Source organism: Ictidomys tridecemlineatus, chromosome 12 (genome assembly GCF_052094955.1).
Source record: "Ictidomys tridecemlineatus isolate mIctTri1 chromosome 12, mIctTri1.hap1, whole genome shotgun sequence".
Classification (NCBI taxonomy): domain Eukaryota; kingdom Metazoa; phylum Chordata; class Mammalia; order Rodentia; family Sciuridae; genus Ictidomys; species Ictidomys tridecemlineatus.
Window position 1 is genome coordinate 59,276,182 of NC_135488.1, and position 23,852 is coordinate 59,300,033.

Consider the following 23,852-nt stretch of genomic DNA (forward strand, 5'->3'; position numbering starts at 1 on the left):
GGACGTGGGAGGGACTAGCAGCGAGGGGGGAGAGAGGGGGGGTCCAGTCTCCCCTGGCCGAGCACTTTTTTTTTTTTTTTTGGGAAGTCCTAGCACTAATCTCCAGGACCAGGACTCTTCTCCCAGTCCCTAGGGCCCTGTCCAGCCAAAGGTAGGGGAGGCAAGCTGCCTGAGAAAGGGGAATTTGGGATGTAGAGGATGTGGAGGGACCAAGGAAAAGGGGTGGTGTGGGATGGAGTCGGGGAAACCAACCAACTGAGAGTTTTATTATTGTCAAAGGGGAATGAGACACAAGAAGAGTGGGGAAAAGAACAAATATCGAAAGTGGGGGCTGCAGGGTGTTTCATGAAGGGCAGCTGGGAGGCAGGGGGCTCCTCTGTGAGGCCCTACCCCTGAGCCCCAAAGCCAAATGTTCCCAAAACAAAGCTGTCTTGCTGAGCTGTTTGTCTGGTTTGGGGAAAGCATGTTCAGGAAGCCCCCTCTCTGTAGAGATGTTGTTCTCAGCCCTGGACAGAGAAGGCCTTGGGCAAAGAGCAGAGAGCGCACCCTGGCCTCCCGTTGCCCGGTGACAGCCACACTGGTGTGAGCAGAAGGCTTGGACTACCCCACCCCATCCCCAGCCCAGCATGAGGCCTAGCGTTACTGGGCTCCTTGACCCTGCAGGGCATCTGAAAGTCTGTGTGCTGAGAAGGGAATGCAGCCGTTTCTCCACAAGCCCTTTGCGGCTGCCCTCCCTGCCTGGGAAAGAGACAAAAATTTGCAGATAGGAATCTGCCCAGATAGGACTCCCACTCAAGGGTTCTGAGAGTCTCCCAGTCTCCCTTTGCCAGTCTCTCTCCACAATCTGTATAGCTATCTGTCATTTGTCTGGCTTATCGGGGTCATCCCTACTCTGCCTGCTCCTTGGATCTTGTCAATTCCTCTCCTCACATGTCTTCTGTCTCTCTCCCTCACTCCTCATTACTGTGTGCATGATTCTTTTCCCTGTCACTTTCCATCCATCTTCAGCGTGTCTCTCTCCACTGTCTCTTTCTGTGTTGCCCCCTTCATTCCCACAGTCTCCCTTCCTCTCACATCCTGTCTGGGTCTTCCTCTGTGTGTCTTTCCTCAGTCTCTCTTTATCTTGACCATTCTCTGACTCTTGGTCTCTAACCTCTGTCTTCTGATCTCTGGGTCTCTAAGACTGGTGAATGGGGATAAATGAAGATGATGGCAAACTAGGGAAGGACATGTGGGTTGTAACTACTTATTATGAGTTTTATTACTTCCAAAAGGGAAAGAGAACCCCTTCCCACACCCCAATCTGTATCCCTCTGCCTTCATTTAGAGTGTGTTTCTATCTCTCAGTCATTTAGGGAATCTCCTTCCCCACAACTCCTCCCTCCTTTCTCTGACTCTGGGCTTTACACACTCTCTCTGGGGTGTCCAGGCGTTTCCTGCCATGCGACCTGTCAGCATCTGGCTGTGGAGCCCATGGGGCCTGCTGCTGTACCTCATGTGCAGCTTGTGCTTGGGGTCTCCGTCCCCTTCCACGGGCCCTGAGAAGAAGGCGGGAAGCCAGGGACTGCGGTTCCGGCTGGCTGGCTTCCCCAGGAAACCCTATGAGGGCCGAGTGGAGATACAGCGAGCTGGTGAATGGGGCACCATCTGTGATGATGACTTCACACTGCAGGCTGCCCATGTCCTCTGCCGTGAGCTGGGCTTCACAGAGGCCACAGGCTGGACCCACAGTGCCAAATATGGCCCTGGAACAGGTAGGTCAGTAATACTCCGAACATAGTCTTGGTATTACCTGAGTGTGGACTAAGTGCAGGGAGAGAGAACACCAGAATGGCACAGCCACTAGGGCATACAGCATCAAGAACAGCCAGCTTCAAGTAAACCCATAGGTGACAAACTAGCCAACATAGTTACTTCCAGATCTGTGACCTCAGGCTAGTCGCTGCTTTCTATGAGCCTCACATGCACCATGTGCACAATGACTAGATTATTTCTAAGTTTCTTTCTGCTGCAAAAAGATAATTGTAAAAAAAAAAAAACATGCACAAGGACAGCCCAGATACAGGTGAGTCTTGTAATGATTAAAGTAAAGTTGGTTTCAAGGGAAGATGAGAGCTAGTAAATGATGTATGGATGTTCCAATGTCAGAAAGAAGCACAGATACTGCAGCTAACAGAATCAAACTAGAACTAGCATATAGAGGTTGAGGGGGTAGGCTTAAGAGAAATTCTCATTGAGGTCTGGAGGTTCTTCACCATATGAACCCCTAGTGGAAATGATGGACAGAAGCGAGTGTAGCCTGCAACTGATCCACCAGTTCCCACTAGCTAGACCAGTTTTGGAATAAGGTGTCCCATGCAGACATCACATTTTAAGAGGAACAGTAGAAAATGGAAATATTTTAAGGGACGAGCTGCCTAGATGTGAAAGATTCAGAAGCCTAGTTTCAGGGGGAGTAGCTTAAGAAACCAGAGGTGGTTTGGTATAAAATGAAAAGGTCTTGAATAGCAATTACATGATAGTTGTCTACAAATATGGAGAGGACAGTCATGTGACTGAGGGACTGAAAAGACTGAATCAGACATGGTTCAGGAAAGTTATAAAGAGTCACAAGGAAAAAAAAAAGAAAAAGAACAAAAAAGAATCACAAGGACTTTTTTGATGGTTACACACACAGTCTGTTGGGAAGGAGAAAAGTATCCCAGCAGAAACTGGGTAAGTTCTATCAGGGTGTAAATGAGGGGGGTCCCTGCATCTTGGCAGGAATAGACAACTTTCAGGTTCTGCCCAATTCTGAGAGGACATCTATAAGAATTCAATATGGTCCAGACAGAGAAAAGAACAAGAGACTATGTGGCAACATAGATAGGACAAGCACATAGGAGAATACCAGGATGAGGAGAAAGGATCTTAGATTTCCAGGTGTCATGGACAGGCCAAACTCCTAAGCCCCATTCATTGGCAATGTGGTTTAAGCAAGTCACTTAATTTCTCTGAACTCAGTCTATTCATATAAAATGGTCTTCTGGCAGCTCTGTTCTAAGAATGGTTAATTATATATACACACATGGTAGAGCACCTGGCACACAGTATATACTTGATTAATTATAACTATCATGGAATGGGTAAGTACTGATCAGAACTTCAGTGTTGGTTCTTAGTTTTTTATTCACCTTGTTAAATTATTGAGTATTCTCAGATCACTACCAATCTTCCATCAATCTTATGTCCTTTACTTTTCCCCACCATGGTCCCTTGTTCCTTCTCATGGCCAGATGGCCAGGTGTAAGGCCCTGATGTTCACTCTTCCCAGTATCCCCCTTACTCCATCCTTCTTTCCCAAACTTCTCTCTACCCTCACCCCCCACCGCTTCCATAGGCCGCATCTGGCTGGACAACCTGAGCTGCAGTGGAACTGAGCAGAGTGTGACTGAATGTGCCTCCCGGGGTTGGGGAAACAGTGATTGTACCCATGATGAGGATGCCGGAGTCATCTGCAAGGACCAGCGCCTACCTGGATTCTCAGATTCCAATGTCATTGAGGTCTGCAGTACATACCACTCACACACACATATGCACCTATCAGAATGGCCAGACAGCAGGGACTGTAGGATGGTCTTATGTAGTTAAAGAAGGTATTAAAGATTAAAGGTAGAGGATCCCATAGGCCACCCCCATGAGATGATTTGAATTGGTGGGAGGCTTGGAGGTAGTGAACAAATGATAGAGCTTCTAGGAGCTGTATAATCCAGTGTTGTCGTTTTTTAGCATTAGCATTTAAGGTACTAAACTTGGCATGAGCTTCTCCAACTCATCCCAGGACACCCCAAGGAGACATCCTGTGCTCTCCCTCTCATTAGATGTTTCTGCTCTCCTGGAACATCTCCCTTCTTATTTTCTACTCCTTTAAAGCCATTTCCTTTATGGAGTGCCCACTCCTGCTCCATAAAGGCAGACCTAAGTCTTCCTTCCTCAGTGTCTCCTGGCAGCTTTGGCCATTTCTCAGTGCCATGTCCCTGCACTCTTGTGGTTGTAGAAGAGTCCATAAACCTCAGACTGACAGCAGGCATGACATCCTTCTTAACCTGCTGCAGTCCCATCCCACCACTGAGTTTACAGCAAGCACACTGAATTGGGGTTCCTTAAAGTTGGCAGGATATATGAGAGATGATACTGGGATTCCTCCCCCTTTTTGTGGTTCCATTGCCAGGTAGAACATCACCTACAAGTAGAGGAAGTGCGACTTCGACCAGCTGTTGGGTGGGGCAGACGACCCCTGCCTGTGACTGAAGGCCTGGTTGAAGTCAGGCTTCCAGATGGCTGGTCTCAAGTGTGTGACAAAGGATGGAGTGCCCACAACAGCCACGTGGTCTGCGGGATGTTGGGCTTCCCTGGAGAAAAGCGGGTCAACACAGCGTTCTACAGGTGAGGGGCGCGGGCGATGGGTGGAGCGAACCGAGGCTGGGTCATGTTCCTTGAGGAATGGTGTTCAGCGACCTCTGAAAGGGTCTGAAGCTTTGGGGGGACACGGGGGTCTGGAATAATGAAGAAACTAGAGAACTGTTGCTAAGAGACCGTGTGGGACCATGAAGGGGTCCCCAAGGGAGATCTGAAATGGGGACTGTGAGGTTCCCGCTCGCGCGCGTAGGAGCCAGGGGACTGCTGAGTGGCTGCTGGGGTGACGTCAGCGGTCGACGGGCAGATTCTCTGGGCCTCCGAGCGCGCGGAGCCTCGCGATTTCCGAGTTCAGTGAGGGCGCGGCCCGCCACTCCGGGCTGCGCCTGGGTGTGTCTGGCGCGGACTGGACGCCGGGGCCTTCTGTGAGCACGAGTCATCAGGACTCTGGGGAAGTTCTCCCAAACATTCTTTGGCCCAGGCGCCCGACCCTCTCCACCTAGTTTCCAGGGTCATCCTGGTAACGGTTCTGTGCTTACAAGGTCTCCTTTCCTTGGAACATCTAAAGTGGTCATTTTGAGAAACGGATTTTGGGAGCCATACATGTATTTGGAAATCTTTCCACTGTCTGTCTATAATCTATTTCACAGGCCCAAAATGCTTATTTTCTTCAGCTCTTGGTCAGTTTTGCTAAAAGCCCTCTTGACATTTAGATGATTTTCCACTGAGTACACTACTTCAGATGTGGTCTGATAGGGCAAGGCACAATAGAAATGTTCATCTATTCATCTTTGATTAAAGCATACCTCAAATTTGCATTGCTTTTCTGTTGAGATAGCATCCCACTGCTTACATGGGACTTGTAATCACCTAAAACCAATTCAGATCTTTGCTTATCTTTAATACTGATAGAGAGGCCTTTTTGAACCTGAATATATGTTGAGTTTACCCTATTGAGTTTTTTTAATATTTTTAAATTGTAGTTGGTACAATATCTTTATTTATTTTTATGTGGTGCTGAGGATGGAACCCAGTACCTCACATGTGCAAGTCAAGTGCTTTACCACTGAGCTAAAGCCACAGCCCCTGAGTTGCTTTTTTTGGTGGGGTGAAGGGGTTGATATGTCATTTAAAAGCCATCTCATGCTGCTCCTGTGATATAATCTAGAGTTTTGACATGATTTCCCCTCTGTCACCCCTGCCAGCCTTCTCTGGTGGACAGACATGATAGCTATGCCTTCTGGCTTCCTCAAGATGACCATAAAAACCATTGCTGAAATGTTTAAAACTAAAGTTTTATTCTTGCTGAGTATGGTGGCACATGCCTGTAATCCCAGCTATTCAGGAGGCTAAGGCAGGAAGATCACAAGTTGAAGGCCAGCCTCAGCAATTTAGCCAGGCCCTAAGCAACTTAGCATGACCCTGTATCAAAATAAAATATAAAAAGGGTTGAGGATATAATTGGCTCAGTGGTAAAGCACCTCTGGGTTCAATCCCCAATACCAAATAAATAAAGCCTGATTCTTGCAAAAATTTCCTCTAGATTTATACCAAGCCTCTAACAATTAGTTGTGAAGATTTATGAAGAAACACAGAACATTACAATGATGTAACCTACATTTTGCCATCCTATCTAAAATGAAATAATGGAAGGTTTTGTTGGTCTTTGCTAAATTCCAGATACACCATGTTCACAGCCAACTCCAGCCTTCAAATTTACTAATTCTGTCACTGAAGGAAATAATAATGGTTTGAATATATTTTTATTGAAATCCTTTTAGATCTGTAAGGATCATTTTTCCTAAATGCTCACAAACTTTCTATTTACTAAGTTATTCTTGAGTGTTATATATCTGTAGATTTTCCTTTTGTTTATTTTTAACAATATATTATCTACGCTCAATATATTATCTAATAATATATTATCTAATCTCCCATCTTTTCCATATTCCTTAAAGTTTCCTTGACTTGGCAGTGAGACACATCTGCAAGTTCCATCAGCTCTGGGAAATATGCTTTATCTGGTCTGGAGAATGAAACCATTTTAAAACAGCTATGTGCTGTATTTCTTTACTATCATTCATTTGAGGCTATATTTCATTCTCTGTGCTTGTTCTTTACCTTTCCTAATTCAAACAACAGGTTCTGAAAGAACAGTAGGACTTAAATAGCAGTCATTCCAAGTGAAGTGAATAGCATGAACAAAGTTTTAAAGATTCATTCATTCAACGTTTATTTATTGAGACCCTACATCTGCCAAGTGTTGTTGTAGACACTAGGGATTCAACAATGAACAAAACACAAAAATATCTGATTTCATGGACTAAGGGAGAATCAGAAAACAAGTAAAATCATAAAGTGTAAGGATGATAATGAGTATGAAGAAGTAGAAGTGGGACTGCAGTTTTAATAGAGTGGTCAGAGCTAGGCATGGTTGCACATGCTTGCAATCCCAGCAACTGGGGAGGCTGGGGCAGAAAGATTGCAAGTTCAAGGTCAACCTTAGCAATTTGGCCAGAAACCCTCAGCAATTTAGTGAGATCCTGCCTCAAAATAAAAAGTAAAATCATTTAAAGGAGTTAAGGACATAAGTTATGCAGACATATAGATAAGCATTTCCAGAAAAAGAGATCATAAATAAAAAGATTCTGGGGACTGTGTTAGTGTAGTGGGGAGGAGAAAAGGCTTTATTATTCTCCAGGGGGCCATTGTGGTTGGAGCTGTGAACAAAGATGATAAGTGGGGCTATTTGGGACATTGGCTTTTACTCTGTAAGATAAGGAACAGAGTAAAAGTAGGGTTTGAACAGAGGTGTGATATCTGAACTCTGTTTTTAACCTCTTCCATTGACTGCTTTATTAGTAGATGCTAGGGAGGCATTAGGCACAAAAAGACAGGATAACTAGTAGAGGTTATTAGACAAAGTAAAAGGTGATGGTGACCAATGGACATTGTGGAAAATGATCCAATTTTGTGTGTAGTTGCAGGATTGACAGGACTTGCTGATGAAATCAGCATCCTGTGAGAGAAAGAGGAGTTAACTATCATTCCATAGGTTTTGGCCTCAGCTAAGAATAGTATTAGCCTTCTCTGTTAAGGAAGACAGTGGGTGGGACATGTTTTCTTGGAGATAGAGAGAGGCATGGAGATTAGAAACTTGGTTTTGGACCTTTTAAATTTGAGGTTCTTTAAGATATTGAAATGGTAATGTTGAAGAAGACAACTGGATATGTGACTCTAGAGTTCAGTTAAATAAAGGTATATAAAGGCCTGGGCTGAGGGTGTGTAGCTCAGTTGGAGAGCACTTCCCTAATATATATGAAACCCTGGGTTCAATCCTCAATACTGGGAGAAATAATAGGAATACAAAGTGTAAAAACTGGACAACATCACCAAGAAATTGAGTATACATTAAAAGGGTGGGGGGAAAAGTCCAAGGACTGAACCTCAGGAGGCTTCAGTACTAAGAGGCCAGGAAGATAAGATGAAATGGAAATAATGACATAAGGTAGGTAGAAACACTATCAGAAGAGTATGGTAATCTGGAAGCCAGAAAAGGAGCTTCAAAGAGAGAGTGACTATATCAGTGCCACTGAGAGATCTAAAAACATGAGGACTAAGAAATGAACATTTGACCTTGAAACATGAAAGTCATTGTTGACTGGGACAGAGATGATAATGAAAACGATATACTTAGAAGATAGGAAACGAGAGTAGGGTTTTGCTGAGAAATAATGAAAGAGAGATCATAATGAATAGAATGAGACCATAAAATGGAATTTTTAGTGCCAGATTTGAAGGTTTGACCATTGCCTTGTAGAAAAAAAAGGTTAACAATAAAGGTATTTGGGATAGGAAGTGATAAAAAAAAAAAAAGCCAGTGTTTAAAAAGGTTTGCATGATAGTAGTGAGTGGAGAGAGCAAGGTCTAGATGCAGCAAACTAGTTAGAAGTTTGTTGTAAAAATGAAACTGATTAGGAGAATGAAAGCTAAGTTAGAGGGAAATGAATAGATGTAAGATTAATAGGATAAAATTAGAGAAGAGACACCTAAGATGATTCTGAAACTGCCTGAGAGAATCAGATGTCTCCTGGCTTCAAGTTAATAGAAATAACTTTAGAGATGGACCATGCCTGGGAAGCCCTAGAGAGAACCTGTAATTGCCCCAGATATGTATAGCCTGAAGTGGTTTTCACAGAGCAGGAATATTTGCTGTACATTTGGAATCTCATAATGAATCTGGGATCCGAAGGCTGTGGAAGGAGATATGCTAAAGCACAGAGGTCATTGTTAGTGGAGAAAGAGATTACAAAAGTCCTGGGAGACTCTGTGATGATGATGAGTCATAGATCTTCTTTCACAGGTCTTATCAGACAGAGGGAGCATCCTTAGAGGTAATACAATTATGAAAGATAGCCAAGACAGTATGAACAAACTTTCCCTCCTTCGAGGGAAAAAAAAATTGATTTGCTGGCTTTTAGTGGAAGTCGAAGAGATCATAACCTAATATATTTATCATTTTTAAACTTGTTGGAGTAGTTCTACCCTACAGCATGTGCAAGTTTTAGAATTTTAGAAGAGAAGAATGTTCAGATAATTGAACTATTTACTGCTTTTGTACATGTAATGAAATTGAGGCTCTAAGAGCTTCAGTGCTGTTTAAGAAGTCATTCTTTAGCTCATTTCAGTTTGATAGATATTTATTGAACTGCTACTCTTTGCCAAGCACTGCCCAAGGTGCTGAGAATATAAAGGTGAATGAATGATGAGAAAGGTAATTACACACCAGCTTACAGAAGACCTTATAGGCCATGTAAAGTATTCAGGACTTTATAATAACAGTAATGGGAAGCCATTAAAGTGTGTTCTAATGAAAAGGGCTGTGAGATGACATGATCAGGTTTGTGACTCCAGACCATCATTTTGATTGCATTTCTGAAAATAGTTTGGAGAAAAGTAAGAGTGAATGGATTGGATAGATATAAAGGAAGTAAAATTGACAAGACTGAGTTATTGATTGACTTCAGGAGCCAAGGAAAGAAGTCAAGGTTGACTCCTAGGTTTTTGGAGTGACTTTTGCTAAGAGGGTTTTTTGGTTTGCTTGTTTGTTTGTTTTTGGATCTACATTATATTTTTCAATGACTTCAAGATATCTAATCAGAGCTGGGCACAGCGGTACAAGCCTGTAATTCCAGTGGCTTAGAAGGCTGAAGCAAGAGAATCACAGAGTCCAAAGCCAGCTCAGCAAAAGTGAGGCACTAAGCAACTCAGTGAGATCCTGTCTCTAAATAGCATACAAAATAGTGCTGGAGTTGTGGCTCAGTGGTCGAGTGTCCCTGAGTTCAATCCCCAGTACAAAAAAAAAAAAAAAAAAAGGCTATCTAAGCAGAAACAAGAAGAAGGCAGTGGAATATATAAGGTACGATATCAATGAGACCATATAAGTATGGAGTGAGAAATATGTCATCTGAATTTAACAATGTAAAATTGAGAAACAAGTATGGAGTGAGAAGAATACCTACCAAAGGGTTTTTTGTTTTGTTCTGCTTTTGTTTTTGTTATTTTTTTTTTGTGTGTGTGTGTGTGTGTGTGTGTTATTTTGTTTGCAATGCTAGGGATTGAACCTGGGAGTTTTACCACTGAGCTATATCCCCTTTTTCTTTTTTTTTTTTTTCTTTTTTTTTTTTTTTTTTTTTTTTTTTTGAGGTAGAGTCTTGCTCAGTTGCTTAGGGCCTTACTAAGTTGCTGAGGCTAGCCTCAAATTTGTGATCCTCCTCCCTCAGCCTCCCAAGTCACTGGGATCACAGGTGTGTGTCATCATACCCAGCTCCCCACCCCTTTTTTATTTTTCATTTTGAGACAGGGTCTCCCTAAGTTGCCCAGATTGGCCTCAAATTTACAACCTCCTGCCTCAGATTCTGAAGTAGCTGGAATTACAGATGTGCACCATCACATCTGGCAAGAGCTCTGAAAATTTAAATGACAAGATAAACTAGAAGCCTGCAAAGACCAAGAAAGAGCAAGTAGAATTAGGAATAAAACCAGGTTATTGTAGTTTTATGGTATCCAAAGAAAGAGAAAAGACAGGAGAATCAGATGGATGGCGAAGTCTGTAAGATGAAGGCTGAAAGATGTCATCTGAATTTAACAATGTAAAAGTGATTGCAGAATGGTGGGTAGGGAAAATAAGAGAGAGTAGGTTAAGGAATAAGTAGAGAAAGAGGACATAGAAATGGTGAGGACTGAAATTTCTTCTGATCTTCTGGAGTCACAAACCTGGAATTTTTTGCTGTGGAGAGGTATTGGATGAAGGGTGTATTTGTGTGCATGTGTGGAGTCTGTGTATGTGTGTGGTAGAGATTTGCCCATGTAAAAGAATTTAGTTGAGAAGAAGTTGTGTGTGAGAAGAAAATAATTGTAAGAGATGGAATTCAGAAACATTTGTGGGGAATGGCCTTAGAAAAGAAACAATTTGATGGAATAAGAAGTTGTAAAGATGGAGGCAGGATTTATGTTTGATGGTTGAAGAAAGAAACCAATAATAGTGAGAAACAAGCAATTATATAAATGAAGACATGTATATCAAGACAAATATGAACTAAGATGAAATATTTTAAACTATACACACACACACACACACACACACACACACACACAATTACCTTACAAGATTCTTAACTTAGAAAAGATGGTTTTGGTTTTGGTTTGTTTTGTTTCAGTTCTGGGAATCAAACCCAGGACCTCAAATGCTAGGCAGACGCTCTACCACTGAATTACATCCTTAGCCCATGAGGTATGTCTAAATTTCCAGATAATATTAAATTCTCAGTACTACACTGGAGCTCATGATGTTCTCTTTGGGTTCATTGGTCAAAAAAAATGCCAAAAGCATCCCATAGTAGACATATTGAGAAAAAGACATTAAGAGAAAAAGTTTCACATGATATATATTTATAAGATGAAAGGTTCTAAACTCTCAGTAAATGTCTCAAGAAAGGAAACTGAGAGTTGTATACTCCTTGGTAGGAATAGTAGACATTTTGGATGTTTTGACAAAAAGACCAACTAAGTAGATACTCAGAAAGAAGCTGGGGGAGGAAATGCCAAACACCTTCTAACCTGTTTAAAATGCATATATTAAAATCCTAGCGCACCTTCAGCAGTACACTATGATAAAATATGACTTCTCAAAAGAAACAGCAAGGCAGGAATAAATTCAAAGAAAGGACAACTAAGATGATGACAGGGAATTACATAAACTTAAAAGAGCAGACAGACAAGACCTGCATTCATCTATATATAGTTAGACCAGACAAAGAGAGACCATAATTAAAGTCTTCAAATTTAAAGGGAGAAGAGGGATAGAAACAGACCTGGGCTCTGTCTGTTATGACATTAGACCTAATGAAACCCCTCAAAGCAGGATGTAGTGGCACACGCCTGCAATCTCAGGAGGCTGAGGCAGGAGGGTCGCAAGTTTGAGGCCAGCCTCAGCAACTTAACAAGATTCTATGTCAAAACACAAAATGAGGGCTGGGGATGTGGCTCAAGCGGTAGCGCACTGGCCTGGCATGCGTGGGGTGCTGGGTTCAATCCTCAGCACCACATAAAAATAAAATAAAGATGTTATGTCCACCGAAAACTAAAAAATAAATATTAAAAAAATTCTCTCTCTCAAAAAAAAAAGGCATTGTGTGTGTCCATCTACACCTAAAAAAAAAAAAACACACATACACACAAAATGAAAAAAGGCTGGAGATGTAGCTCTGTGCTCAAGTGCCTCTAGATTCAATCCCTAGTCAAAAACAAACAAACAAAAAACTGAGAATAAAATAAGTCAATTAATATAACTCTGAAATATTTATTTCCCTGGAAGTAAGTTTGGAAAATGAACTCAATTTGTGAATGACCAAAGCTTATGAGATTGGAACTTGAAGAGGAAGGGTACACTTCCCAATAAAGCCAATTTAATGTTCTCAGATATCCAGCCTTGGTCCTTGATCATGATCTTGCAGCTGGGACCCAGACAATGCCAGAGTCTTTCTTGGAGAGAGCACCCAAGGGAAAAAAATGATGCAGTCAGCTTCCCCGGGCCTTCCCCAGGCTAGTTCTCTATCCTAGCCTGGTCAGTGTGGCAACCCTAATACCTTCCCAAGGTTTGCCATCAACATCTGGACCCAGGAGTCCACCTTTCCCATCTGTCTTATCTAAGTTGGGACGCTGTTCTAGTGTTGGGACACTGTTCATCCTGAGCTCACGTCTTTGTTACTTCCTCCCTACCTGGTCATGAGCTTGAGGCCAAATAGCTATGAAGAGTAGAGCCTTGGGAATATCTGATGATAGAATATCCTACCATCAGGAACCCATCTGACTGCTGGGAAAGAAATCTTGTCCCTCGTTCTGATGGCACTGACCTTTTCTAATTGTTTCTACACTGATCCTGACTACTATTGTCTCATCCTCACAGAAAGTTGAGGAAGCGAGCGGCCAAAGCCCGACGCTCCAAGTTCCTTGGAAGGTAATGGGGCAAAAGCCCCGGGACCTCCTGCACTCCCATGAGGACCCAGGAGGTGGATGGATGGATGACAGACCATCCACGTCCATCCTAGAACCCAAGCTGTTGGATTAGGAATGTGACTAGAGAATGGCCATTCCTGGGGGAAGGTGGGGAGGCAAGCATGTGGATGGGCAAGATTTGATTTTAGGAAACACAAGGAGGAAATAATGTAGAAATAACTAAGAAGTCCCTTATCATTATATTTCCTCCAAATAGCTTGGATTGCAGCCTCAGCCATCTGGATTCCTGCTTCTTCTCCCCAACTCTTCACCTTCCTTAGTTCACCTGCAATCTCATTCTCTCTCCTTCCTCAACCTTCCCTCAAACCTCCTCTTCTCTGCATGAGTTTTAAAACTGGATTTCCCATCACTATCGCTAAGTCCAGAGAATAACATGAGTTCCTGAAGTGCACATATTGATTGCCATATGTTTGGTGGTGTATGGGGAAGTCCAGCCACGCTTTACCTTGTCCCTTCCCACATTCTGCATGAAAGGTCCTTTCCAGAAACAGAAAATAACCTTCTACATCTCCTGGGTCACATATCTAACCACTACTCCCACCAACATCTTTCTCCTTTTTGCAGACCAGTCATCAAGCCTAAAGTCAAACCCAAATCCCGAGTGGGCAGGGGGCCAATCAAGAGGTAAATAAATTTGGGAATGGATGGAGAGGAGCAGGAGCACAGAATCATGAAGTTGGAGGAATCAGGCTGTGGTCAGGGATGAATGCAAGAAAGGCCTCTTTGGCTGAAAGAGCTGACCAAGAGGTGGAGGAGCAGGAGCTATGACAAAGCCCTTTCCAGATTCTTTATGGAAATGTTAAGTAAGACTGGCCCCACATCAGTCTCTGGGGAATTTAGCTTGCATAAGATTTTTGCACTTTGTTCCACATGTTTGTCCCCTTCAGTGAGTTTTAGTAGATACACTGGCACTTTTCTCCTTCAGACACTGTACTTACCTCTCTCCCAAGAAGTTTGCCTAAGGGATTAGTGTTCCCATCCTACCTTTATGTAATTAGGTTTCTAAAATGCCACCTATTTACCTGAAGTGGAGTGAGAAACTTTCCAGGAATGGAGTGAGATTCACAGTCCCTGCCTCTCTGGCCCTGCTGACACTATTAGACTCCCAGTTCCATGACTCTCTCCTGTGCCCCTTAAGAAGTTAAGGAAATGGGAAACTTCCAATCCTTCCTCCTGACTGATCTCTAAAAGGCAGTTTGCATGTTAAAATTAAGTCCTGCTGACGACTTCTTTAGCAGTGATCGAGGTACACAGAATTCAGCTCTTTCACTGTCCCCCTCCTTTCCTCATCAAGTTCCAGGGTCACTCCTGGTATCCCTTATTTCTCCAGTTTCTCCCTCTAGTGGTTGCAAAGTAGCTCAAAACTTGAGAGTGTTCTTGCAGTACCTGTCTTAGCTTAGGGTCATCTTTGCCTCACATGGCCATAGTCTGCACTTCCCTGACCCCAACATTAAAGCACACACTGCTGCATTGATTTTGTTCATTGTAGAGAACAGAAAAGAGAGAGTTTAGAAAATAGAAACTTTTTCCTTTGATGGCCTCTCTGACATTTATTTGCAGCAGAACAGAACTTTGGGGTGGTACCTTATCTCTTTGATCTTCAGGATCCATTTCCCCTGAATTTCCAAAGATATTCTGTAAAATTTCCAGGCTTCCTTTGTCCATTTTTTTAGAAATGTTTCCTTCTTTCTTTGTCTTCCTAGCAAATGGCTTCAAGTCATTATATTCCTTCCTTCCACGTACATTGATAAGGCAGATTACCGCAATAATTCATCACCAGATCAGCCTCACAGGTCCATTCCACCTATCTGCTTCCCTTTATCTCTGGGCTCTACCCAGGTGTTCTGCAAAGAGGGTACTTCTCTCTTTTTTTTTTTTAATTGGCAGTACTGGGGATTGAACCCAGGTTCGTTCTACCACTGAGCTGTATCCGCACATCCCCAGCCCTTTTAATTTGTTTTATTTTGAGGTAGGGTCTTACTACATTGCTAAGGCTGGTCTTGAACTTTTGGTCCTTCTACCTTAACCTCCAGAGTCTCTGGCATTACAGGTATGTGGCTTTTAAGGGTACTTCTATTCTCCCCACACCTCACTGCAATCTCTCATTGCACAAAGCCTCCCTTTCTTCCCCTCCTCAAGCATCTCTCTGCAGTATTATTTCCAAGCTTTACCATCTCTAATTTAGTCCTACTTTCCTGCTCAGATGTCTAAGGGACATCGTTGGGTTGAAATTGTAGAAGCATGGACATCTCATTAAAGACTTCAACAGCTCAGCTCAGATCCTAGGCTACCTTTGTCATTGTTATTCCCATCTACATTCCTTCTCTGACCATGCAATCCCTCCAGCTTTGTCTGTCCTGCATTCATATGTCTTCATTCCTGCTTATGCCATCACCAGTCCTTCCTTTTTGTATTTTCTTTTTAGTTATACATGTCAGTAGAATGTATTTTGACACATCATACATCCATGGATTATAACTTTCCATTCTTGTGGTTATACATGATGTGGAGTTACACTGGTCATGTATTCATATAGGAATATAGAAAAGTTATGTCTGATTCTTCCTATTGTCTTTCCCATTCCCATCCTCCCTCCCATCCCCCCATTCTCCTGTCCAATCCGGTGAACCTCCACTCCTCCCTCCACCCACCACCCCCATTTGTGAGTCAGCATCCACATATCAGAGAGAACATTTGGCCTTTGGTTTTGGGGGCATTAGCTTATTTCACTTAGCATGGTAGTCTCCAGTTCCATCCATTTACTGGCCTATGCCATAATTTCATTCTTTATAGCTGAGTAATACTCCTTTGTGTATATATACCACATTTTCTTTATCCATTTACCGATTGAAGGGCACCTAGGTTGGTTCCATACTTAGCTATTGTTAATTGAGCTTCTATGAATGTAGATATGGCCATGTCACTATAGTATGCCACCAGTCCTTCCTATGGCCACCATCTGGTCTGTTCTTCCTGTAACTGCTCACCATATTCTACCTTACAGAGTTTCTGACCTGGAAGCCCCTCTGGCCTCTGGAAAGCCATTTAGATCCAAGATTTCCTCATCCTTTGTATCCTTACTTGCTCAGTTACTTCAGTCTCAGCATGATAGACAGTTCTACTCATTCTGGATATTCAGGATTTAGTTGGTGTTGGCCACTACCCACTGACTATTGCTTCTGACTGTATAGTTCTGGCTTCCCACTTGATTTGTACAGCAGCCTAAGCTCCTGGCTCCTTCATGAAACCACAGGGTTTCTGTCAAGCAAGTCAAGACTGGTTATCCTTTCCCTAGGGTTCTTTTGCTGCAGAAGTTCCCCAAGGACCCTCCTGTCTGGGTGGTCAAGGCACTTTCAGCTACACTCTTGGCAATTCCTGTGTCTCTCTCAAGAGAAACACAAAAGGGGAAAAAGAGGGAATATGTGTTCATGAGAGGTTGGGGGGATGGGGGAGCAATGGAGTGGGCAGAGGTTTGTGGGGCACAGAGGCAGGAGCATTGTTTTACCCTACTGCACCTCACTCCTGTCCCCCCAGGCTGCTGGCCCAGCGGCAGCAACATTCCTTTGGTCTGCATGGGGTGGCGTGCGTGGGCACGGAAGCCCACCTCTCCCTCTGTCCTCTGGAGTTCTATCGTGCCAATGAAACCACCAGGTGCCCTGGGGGGGCCCCTGCGGTGGTGAGCTGTGTGCCAGGCCCTCTCTACACGGCGTCCAGTGGCCAGAAGAAGCAACAACAGTCGAAGCCTCAGGGGGAGGTGTGTGAGACAGTGACTGACCTTTCCCAGCCCAGGTGGAAAACCCCTTAGTCTGGCCAACCCCCTCCCATTAAGCTCAGCCCTGACCTTTGAGAACAGACAGGAACCTTCCAGGGGGTGGGCCACAGACCTGAGAACACCCACTCCCTCCCACCAAACATTCTACTTAGTCATGTCCAGGCTGTTTCCATTCACCTCTGCTGGGCACATCTCTCCCCTCTACAGGCACGTGTGCGTCTAAAAGGTGGAGCCCACCCTGGAGAGGGCCGGGTGGAAGTCCTGAAGGCTGGCACATGGGGCACAGTGTGTGACCGCAAGTGGGATCTGCAGGCAGCCAGCGTGGTGTGTCGGGAGCTGGGCTTTGGCAGTGCTCGAGAGGCTCTGAGTGGTGCCCGCATGGGGCAGGGTGAGGGGGCAGGGAGATGGGAGGGAGAAGGAAGGAGGAGGTTCACATTCCCAGAGGGCATATTCCTTGGGAAGGTAGAGTTCCCTGGGCAATGAAGGTCTAATTACAAACTCCTGAGCTTTTATTTCTCACTCTAGGCATGGGTGCCATCCACTTGAGTGAAGTTCGATGTTCTGGCCAGGAGTCGTCTCTCTGGAAGTGTCCCTTTAAGAATATCACAGCTGAGGACTGTTCCCATAGCCAGGATGCTGGGGTGCGATGCAATCTGCCCTACACTGGGGTGGAGACCAAGGTCAGTCATACTTCCCACCTTTGTTTAGGTCTCCCATCTCTCATTTTATCCAGTCCTGACCTCTATTCTTCAGCCTTATAGCCCCTAGTCCATTGTTCCTTTGCCCTACCACCCTGCAGCTCCTTCTGCCCTCACCACTTGCTAGCTAAATCACTCTAGCCACAACCTTACTACAGACCCCACCACCCCACCCCAAAAGCTTCCCCTGGTGCTTCCATTTTGTCACTACAGATCCGACTCAGTGGGGGCCGCAGCCGACATGAGGGACGAGTTGAGGTGCAAGTAGGGGGACCTGGGCACCTTCGCTGGGGCCTCATCTGTGGGGATGACTGGGGGACACTGGAGGCCATGGTGGCCTGTAGGCAACTTGGTCTGGGCTACGCCAATCATGGCCTGCAGGTAAGTAGGAAGGAGAAGGGAAGCCAAAGCTATTGTCTCCAAAGCCTGTTTCGGGCAAAGGACTATGGAAATGAGTCCCTTGGCCAATAGGCTGGATCCTGGGGCCTCACAGAAATACCTACATATGTCCCCAGGAGACCTGGTACTGGGACTCGGGGAATATAACGGAGGTGGTGATGAGTGGAGTACGTTGCACAGGGACTGAGCTGTCCCTGGACCAATGTGCCCATCACAGCACCCACATCACCTGCAAGAGGACAGGGACCCGCTTCACTGCTGGAGTCATCTGTTCTGAGAGTGAGTGAAGGTTAGGGTGTCACAAGTGAAAGAAGGGAGACTCTGGGCCACCCCTTTGTAAGGAGAGAGGGGACAATAATATGGAGGGGTTACTCCTTCCCCGTGGAAAATCAGTCTCACACTAAGGGGAATGGAAGCACCCCCATCTGTCCCTGCCCCTCAGCAGTGACTCCTATCCCTCTTCTTCCTTTCCCATGCAGCTGCCTCAGATTTGCTGCTGCATTCAGCTCTGGTGCAGGAGACAGCCTACATTGAGGACCGGCCCCTGCACATGTTGTACTGTGCTGCAGAAGAGAACTGCCTGGCCAGCTCTGCCCGTTTAGCCAATTGGCCTTATGGCCATCGGCGTTTGCTCAGATTCTCCTCCCAGATCCACAACCTGGGACGGGCTGACTTCAGGCCCAAGGCTGGGCGCCACTCCTGGGTGTGGCATGAATGCCATGGGTGAGAGGGCAGAGGGTGACAAGTAGAAGGGAAAGGTCACAGGGAGGAGGCAAGCCTGATGGAGTCAGGGAAAGAAACAGGAGTTCCCTTGTCCCCACAGGCATTACCACAGTATGGACATCTTCACTCATTATGATATCCTGACCCCCAACGGCACCAAGGTGGCTGAGGGCCACAAAGCTAGTTTCTGTCTAGAAGACACTGAGTGTCAGGAGGGTGAGTTGGGGATCAGAATATACTTCACCACCACCAAAGCACAGCATTTTTTTTTTTTTACTAACATATGCCAATCCCTTCAGATGTCTCCAAGAGGTATGAGTGTGCCAACTTTGGAGAGCAGGGCATCACTGTAGGTTGCTGGGATCTCTACAGGCATGACATCGACTGTCAGTGGATTGACATCACAGATGTAAAGCCAGGAAACTACATTCTCCAGGTGCCTGGAGTCTGGGGCTTCCAGATGGCAGGTGGGATGGGTATTTCATACACATTTGGACTTGAGAATTGCAGCTGGGTCAAGTGGCCTTTTTAACCCACAGGTGGTCATCAACCCAAATTTTGAAGTAGCAGAGAGTGACTTCACCAACAATGCAATGAAGTGTAACTGCAAATATGATGGACATCGCATCTGGGTGCACAACTGCCACATTGGTATTTGATGGGAAGAACAATCCCAGGAGGATTGGGAGAAGGGAGGAAAGGCTTTCATTTGCTTTTCCCTAAGTGGTTTCTGTATCTCCCCTGTGCATTTGTTTCATTTTAATTTTCATTTTTGCTTTTTGGTAACAGAGATTGAACCCAGTGGCACTTAACCACGAAGCCAATATATATATATATATATATATACATATTTTTTTTTTCCTGAGTTAGGGTCTCGCTAAGTTGCTGAGGCTGGCATTGAACTTGCAATTCTCCTGCTTCAGCCTCCCAAGCCACTGGGACTATAGGCATTACACCACTGTGCCCAGTTCCCATACACTTCCGGACCTCAGTCTCTCCACTTCTTCCAACCTTTCCCCACAATGGATCTATCTTCCTGCCCCCGTGCAGGACGATCCCCCACACTGCCTGTCTATTCTGCAGGTGATGCCTTTGGTGAAGAGGCCAACAGGAGGTTCGAGCGCTACCCTGGCCAGACTAGCAACCAGATCATCTAAAGGCTGGGCCACCACCCTCTTCTGCAAACCACCACTGGCCCCCAATGGCAGGGGTCTGAGGCTGCCATTACCTCAGGAGCTTACCACAGAAGGCCTGATGTCAACAGGCCTGCTGCACTCATCCACCTGTGCACTATGAATGTGGAACTGTCAAGTAGAAATTACTGCCCCCTTCCTAGGCCAGCTGTCAGTATTTGTGGCCAAGTATGGGGAATATCTGCTCCTAGGCCCAGCACCGAGCAGAACACACCACAAAGAGCAGCACCTGACTAACTGCCCAGAACAATAGATGTCAGCAGCTCCTTTTCTTGAATAGGGAAGTCAGGATGGTCAGCTCCCATAGCTCCCCTAATTTCAGGGGGCCTACAGCTTTACCTCTAGCCTTTAGGTGGGCAGAAAGATCCAGCCCCCCCCCCATTTTTGACTATAACATGTTGCTAGGTATAATTTTATTTTATATAAAAAGTGTTCTTGTGATTCTTCAGAGCCCAGGAATTGGTGCTGGTGATTGGAGGGACCTGCCCCCCACTGGTTCATTAAATCCTCTGCCCAGGTGCCCTCAGAATACAGGCTAGGAAGTCCAAGAGGAAATCCGAGCAAGAGTCTCACACTCTTGCTAATCCAGTCATTCTGTGACTTCAGGAGTCACATATAACGTCAGTGTTTCTGGCCCCCGCCGGATCCTCACTGCCAGCTGGGATTGGGTTCGAACAGCTTCATAAACATCTTCAGCATTTTGTACCAGCTGCTCCCCAATGGCCAAGATCACATCACCGGGTCGTAGACCAGCCCTGTGAAGGAAGATGGAGAAAAATGGAATAGATATCCCACTTCAAGGACATATACACACCTCTCCCACCCCACCTCACAAAACAGTCTCTCCTTCACCTGTGTGCAGGGGAACCCAGGATGACTTTATGGATGAGCACACCATGTTGAACATCAGGAAAGCTTGGTTCTCGCAGCTGTAGTTCAGCAAGAATGCTGAAAGGACACAGATAACCCTATCAGTCACAGCTAGCATTCTCCCCACTTCAAGGCATGGCTAGGACACACACTAGGTACTACAGATAAGAAGGCAGTTCCCTTTTTGCCTTCTAGCAGTTAGGAAGTACAATATGTACATAAAAGAAAACTGATTCCAAATGACAAACAGAATTAAATCAATAGCACTAATGTCATTCTAGAATCCTAAGAAAAGCTTTAAGGGGGCAATAGAACTCAGGCTGAGCCTAAGGATGGGTCTGATATTTATATAAAACAAGAACAACATAAATAAAGACAAAGGAGTGGGAAATCAGGTTGGCTGGAACAAAGTATTCCTGTAGGAAGTAACAGAAGTCAAATCTAGAAAGCTGTTAGAGACAAGTGGAAAATGGCCATTAAGTGCCAGATTAATGGATTAAAAACTAAATCACAACAGTAACAGGATGGAATCTATCCAGTAACAGGGATACAGGTAGAACAGGTAGTATAAAAAAGTCAAGTTGATAAGAGGGAACAACTTTTTTGACAGTGAGAGGCAGCTCATCTTAAATGAAGACAGAAGTGAGAACAAAGCTCAATACGGGATCAGTAGCTCATCACTGTAGTGAGGGGAGAAGTTTCAAAGGGAGAATGGGTAAAAGAGACCTGTCATCTGGAGATGGGAGTAAGCAAACAGCTTCAACCAAGTGGCCCTACATGTCACTATTCCTAATGCTCATACCTGGGAGTAAGAGTCAGCATCATCACTCCAATATAGCGGCGCTGGCACCCACTGATTCCAAACCAGGAGTCTATGAAAGGGAAACAAAAAAGTCCCACTCAGCTACATCCTTCCTTCCCCTCCCTCTCCTTCCAATAGAATTCCCCTCCAGTGGGCTGGGGCTGTGGCTCAGAGGTAGAGCACCTTCCCCTCCCTCTCCTTCCAATAGAATTCCCCTCCAGTGGGCTGGGGCTGTGGCTCAGAGGTAGAGCACCTTCCCCTCCCTCTCCTTCCAATAGAATTCCCCTCCAGTGGGCTGGGGCTGTGGCTCAGAGGTAGAGCACTTGCCTGGCATGTGTGAGGCACTGGGTTCGATCCTCAGCACCACGTATATATAAATAAAATAAAGGTCTATCAACAACTAAAAAAAGAATATTAAAAAAAAAAAAAAAAAGAATTCCCCTTCAGTAAGTCCTAAGGAATGCCCCTCCCCTGTATCTCATCCACCATTGTAAAGGTATCCCTTTCCCTCTAAGTCAAGCTCACTTTTCTTTTCCCCACGATGCAAAAACTCTCTAAGGCGATCAGAAGGGATAGCAAAGGAGATTCCAGCTGTGACCTTCATGGTATTCACTCCAATCACCTCCCCATCCTGCAGGGACACAACCCAAATAGATAGTAAGAGTGGGAACACCTGAACAGGAGTAGCAGAGACTATTGAGGGGATATGATTGGACACAGGAAGACAGGCAACAGTGATCGCACAGAAACTTGTATTTGTAAGTCAGAGGAAAAAAAACACCATTTCTACTCTGTCCTGAGGCAGGAATTCTTAGAAGAAAGATCACACTCACCAGGTTAACCAGGGGACCTCCAGAGTTTCCAAACTGCAGGACAAGAAGAAAATATGGAAGAGTTCTAGGGATTCTAAGCCTGGGGACATAACCAAGTTATAGGCATTTTCTCCAAATTGTCTTCTCTCCCAGCCCATGAATGAGAGGCTGCCTTTTTGCAGCCCAACCTCTGAATATAGGCTCATAAGTTGGCTCCTGTACTACACATCCACCAATCCCAACTGTCATTTCTCACATATCAGGACGTACATCAATAGCTGCATCAGTTTGAATGTATTCCACATTGGTTTGCGGGAGTCCCAGGTCTCTGGCTGGACGTTGAGCAGAGCTGACAATGCCGGATGTGATCGTGTTCTGCAGTGCAAACGGACTTCCCATGGCAACAACAAACTCCCCTTGCCGGACATCAGCGGACCGTCCCAGGGGCAATGTGGGGAGAGGTTCCTAAGGAAGAATGAGGCAGGGGGACTGTCATCTAGAGATGAGAGTAAGCAAATAGCTCCAACCAGACGTGACTTACTCCAACCCCACCTTGGTCTGAATCCTCAGCGTGGCAATGTCTGCCACAGGATCCACAGCTGTGACCATGGCCTCATATGTGTCGCCACTAGGCAGCCTCACACGGACTCGGCGCCGATCGGCCACCACATGGGCATTGGTAACAATGAGCCCGTCAGCAGCTACCACAAATCCTGAGCCGTTCGAGATAGGGACTTCACGGCCAGAGAAAGGGTGCCTGAAATAGGAAAGGGAACCATGGAGATGAGGAAGCTCCCATTCTTCCCGTTCACCCACCCTTGGGCCGCGACTAGGATGCCTCCAATTCTATCCCACCATTACCGGTCCAGGATCTCGATATAGACCACGGCAGGTGCCGTCTTCTCCACTACGTCTGCGATGAAATTGTACTGGCTCCGGGGTGAGGTGGGTGGCGGAGCAGGGACAGCAGCAAGGACCGATGGGGGACCCCGACCCCCGCCCCACAACAGCAGCAGCACAGCCCCCCCAGCGCCCAGCGCTACCGCCAGCCACAAGCGCGAGCGGGTTCCAGGGGTCCCCGAGGACTCCTGGGTCTGGGGATCTGGAGTCTCAGCAGTCAGTCGTGCCCGGGGGTCCGGGGTCCCAGACGTCAAACATGCCCGCGACTCAGGGACCCCCACAGACAACCGGGCCCGGAGACCGGGGGTCCCATAAGTCACCCGGGCCTGGAGGTCAGGAGTGCCTGACGTCAGCAGGGCCCGGAGGTCAGGGGTCAACAAGGGTCCCTTACCCCAGAGAATACCCCCCAAAGCCCGCAATCCACGGAGGCTCCAGCCTGCACCCCGCCCCGCCCTCAGCGCAGCCATCAGCTCCGCCTCGGTTGCCTCCTCGCCCGCCCTACTCAAAGGCGGTGCCCCGGACGCTAGCAGGCGGACAGCGGGAAGCGGGGCACGCTGGTACCTGAAGTCCTCCAGAAGTGCACGCCGGGACCCAGGATTCCCGGAGGCCGACTCCGCCCCGCTCCACGAATGCCGGGAATTGTGGTCCCGGTGGGACGCTAGTTCTTAGGCTGCCCAAGAGGCCGCGGGGCATGCTGGGACCGCTAGCCCT

The 23,852-nt window shown here is 45.8% G+C and overlaps 2 protein-coding genes across 8 annotated transcripts; one reads left to right on the forward strand and one right to left on the reverse strand.

Annotated features, from left to right (window-relative positions):
• The first annotated feature begins 17 nt into the window (after positions 1–17).
• Loxl3 (lysyl oxidase like 3) lies at positions 18–20,207 on the forward strand. 4 transcript variants are annotated; one of them, XM_040270945.2, is made up of 16 exons: positions 18–151; positions 1,430–1,754; positions 3,380–3,543; positions 4,211–4,425; positions 12,863–12,913; positions 13,537–13,596; positions 16,507–16,726; positions 16,952–17,132; positions 17,270–17,424; positions 17,656–17,823; positions 17,958–18,120; positions 18,321–18,564; positions 18,665–18,780; positions 18,864–19,000; positions 19,104–19,215; positions 19,648–20,207. In XM_040270945.2, the coding sequence occupies exons 2-16, from the start codon at positions 1,442–1,444 to the stop codon at positions 19,719–19,721; spliced, it is 2,373 nt and encodes a 790-aa protein (XP_040126879.1). In that variant the 5' UTR covers positions 18–151; positions 1,430–1,441; the 3' UTR covers positions 19,722–20,207. The 4 variants fall into 4 exon arrangements, with proteins under 4 accessions (XP_040126879.1, XP_040126881.1, XP_005329438.1 ...); XM_040270947.2 differs by lacking the exon at positions 12,863–12,913; XM_005329381.4 differs by lacking the exons at positions 12,863–12,913; positions 13,537–13,596.
• Htra2 (HtrA serine peptidase 2) lies at positions 20,156–23,780 on the reverse strand. 4 transcript variants are annotated; one of them, XR_013428858.1, is made up of 9 exons: positions 23,103–23,780; positions 22,794–22,998; positions 22,512–22,706; positions 22,263–22,295; positions 21,955–22,060; positions 21,757–21,829; positions 21,430–21,499; positions 20,610–20,705; positions 20,335–20,512 (listed from the first exon to the last, which is right to left on the reverse strand). XR_013428858.1 is itself a non-coding variant. In XM_005329382.4 (8 exons), exons 1-8 carry the CDS (start codon positions 23,606–23,608, stop codon positions 20,347–20,349), a joined length of 1,377 nt encoding a protein of 458 aa, XP_005329439.1. In that variant the 5' UTR covers positions 23,609–23,777; the 3' UTR covers positions 20,156–20,346. The 4 variants fall into 4 exon arrangements, 2 of the variants coding, with proteins under 2 accessions (XP_005329439.1, XP_021584826.1); XM_005329382.4 differs by lacking the exon at positions 21,757–21,829 and having other exon boundaries at positions 20,156–20,512; positions 23,103–23,777; XR_013428859.1 differs by lacking the exon at positions 22,263–22,295.
• Between the last annotated feature and the right edge of the window lie 72 nt (positions 23,781–23,852).

What these genes read in the sequence shown, in the direction of transcription:
- Loxl3 (XM_040270945.2), top strand. Translation starts at nt 1,442, where the DNA reads ATGCGACCTGTCAGCATCTGGCTGTGGAGCCCATGGGGCCTGCTGCTG. An exon ending in CAAATATGGCCCTGGAACAG is followed by an intron (nt 1,755 to 3,379) that starts GTAGGTCAGTAA and finishes CCGCTTCCATAG; the next exon opens with GCCGCATCTGGCTGGACAAC. An exon ending in CAGGAAACTACATTCTCCAG is followed by an intron (nt 19,001 to 19,103) that starts GTGCCTGGAGTC and finishes TTTAACCCACAG; the next exon opens with GTGGTCATCAACCCAAATTT.
- Htra2 (XM_005329382.4), bottom strand. Translation starts at nt 23,608, where the DNA reads ATGGCTGCGCTGAGGGCGGGGCGGGGTGCAGGCTGGAGCCTCCGTGGA. An exon ending in CGCTGAGGATTCAGACCAAG is followed by an intron (nt 22,707 to 22,793) that starts GTGGGGTTGGAG and finishes ATTCTTCCTTAG; the next exon opens with GAACCTCTCCCCACATTGCC. An exon ending in GCATCGTGGGGAAAAGAAAA is followed by an intron (nt 21,500 to 21,954) that starts GTGAGCTTGACT and finishes TCCCTTTCATAG; the next exon opens with ACTCCTGGTTTGGAATCAGT.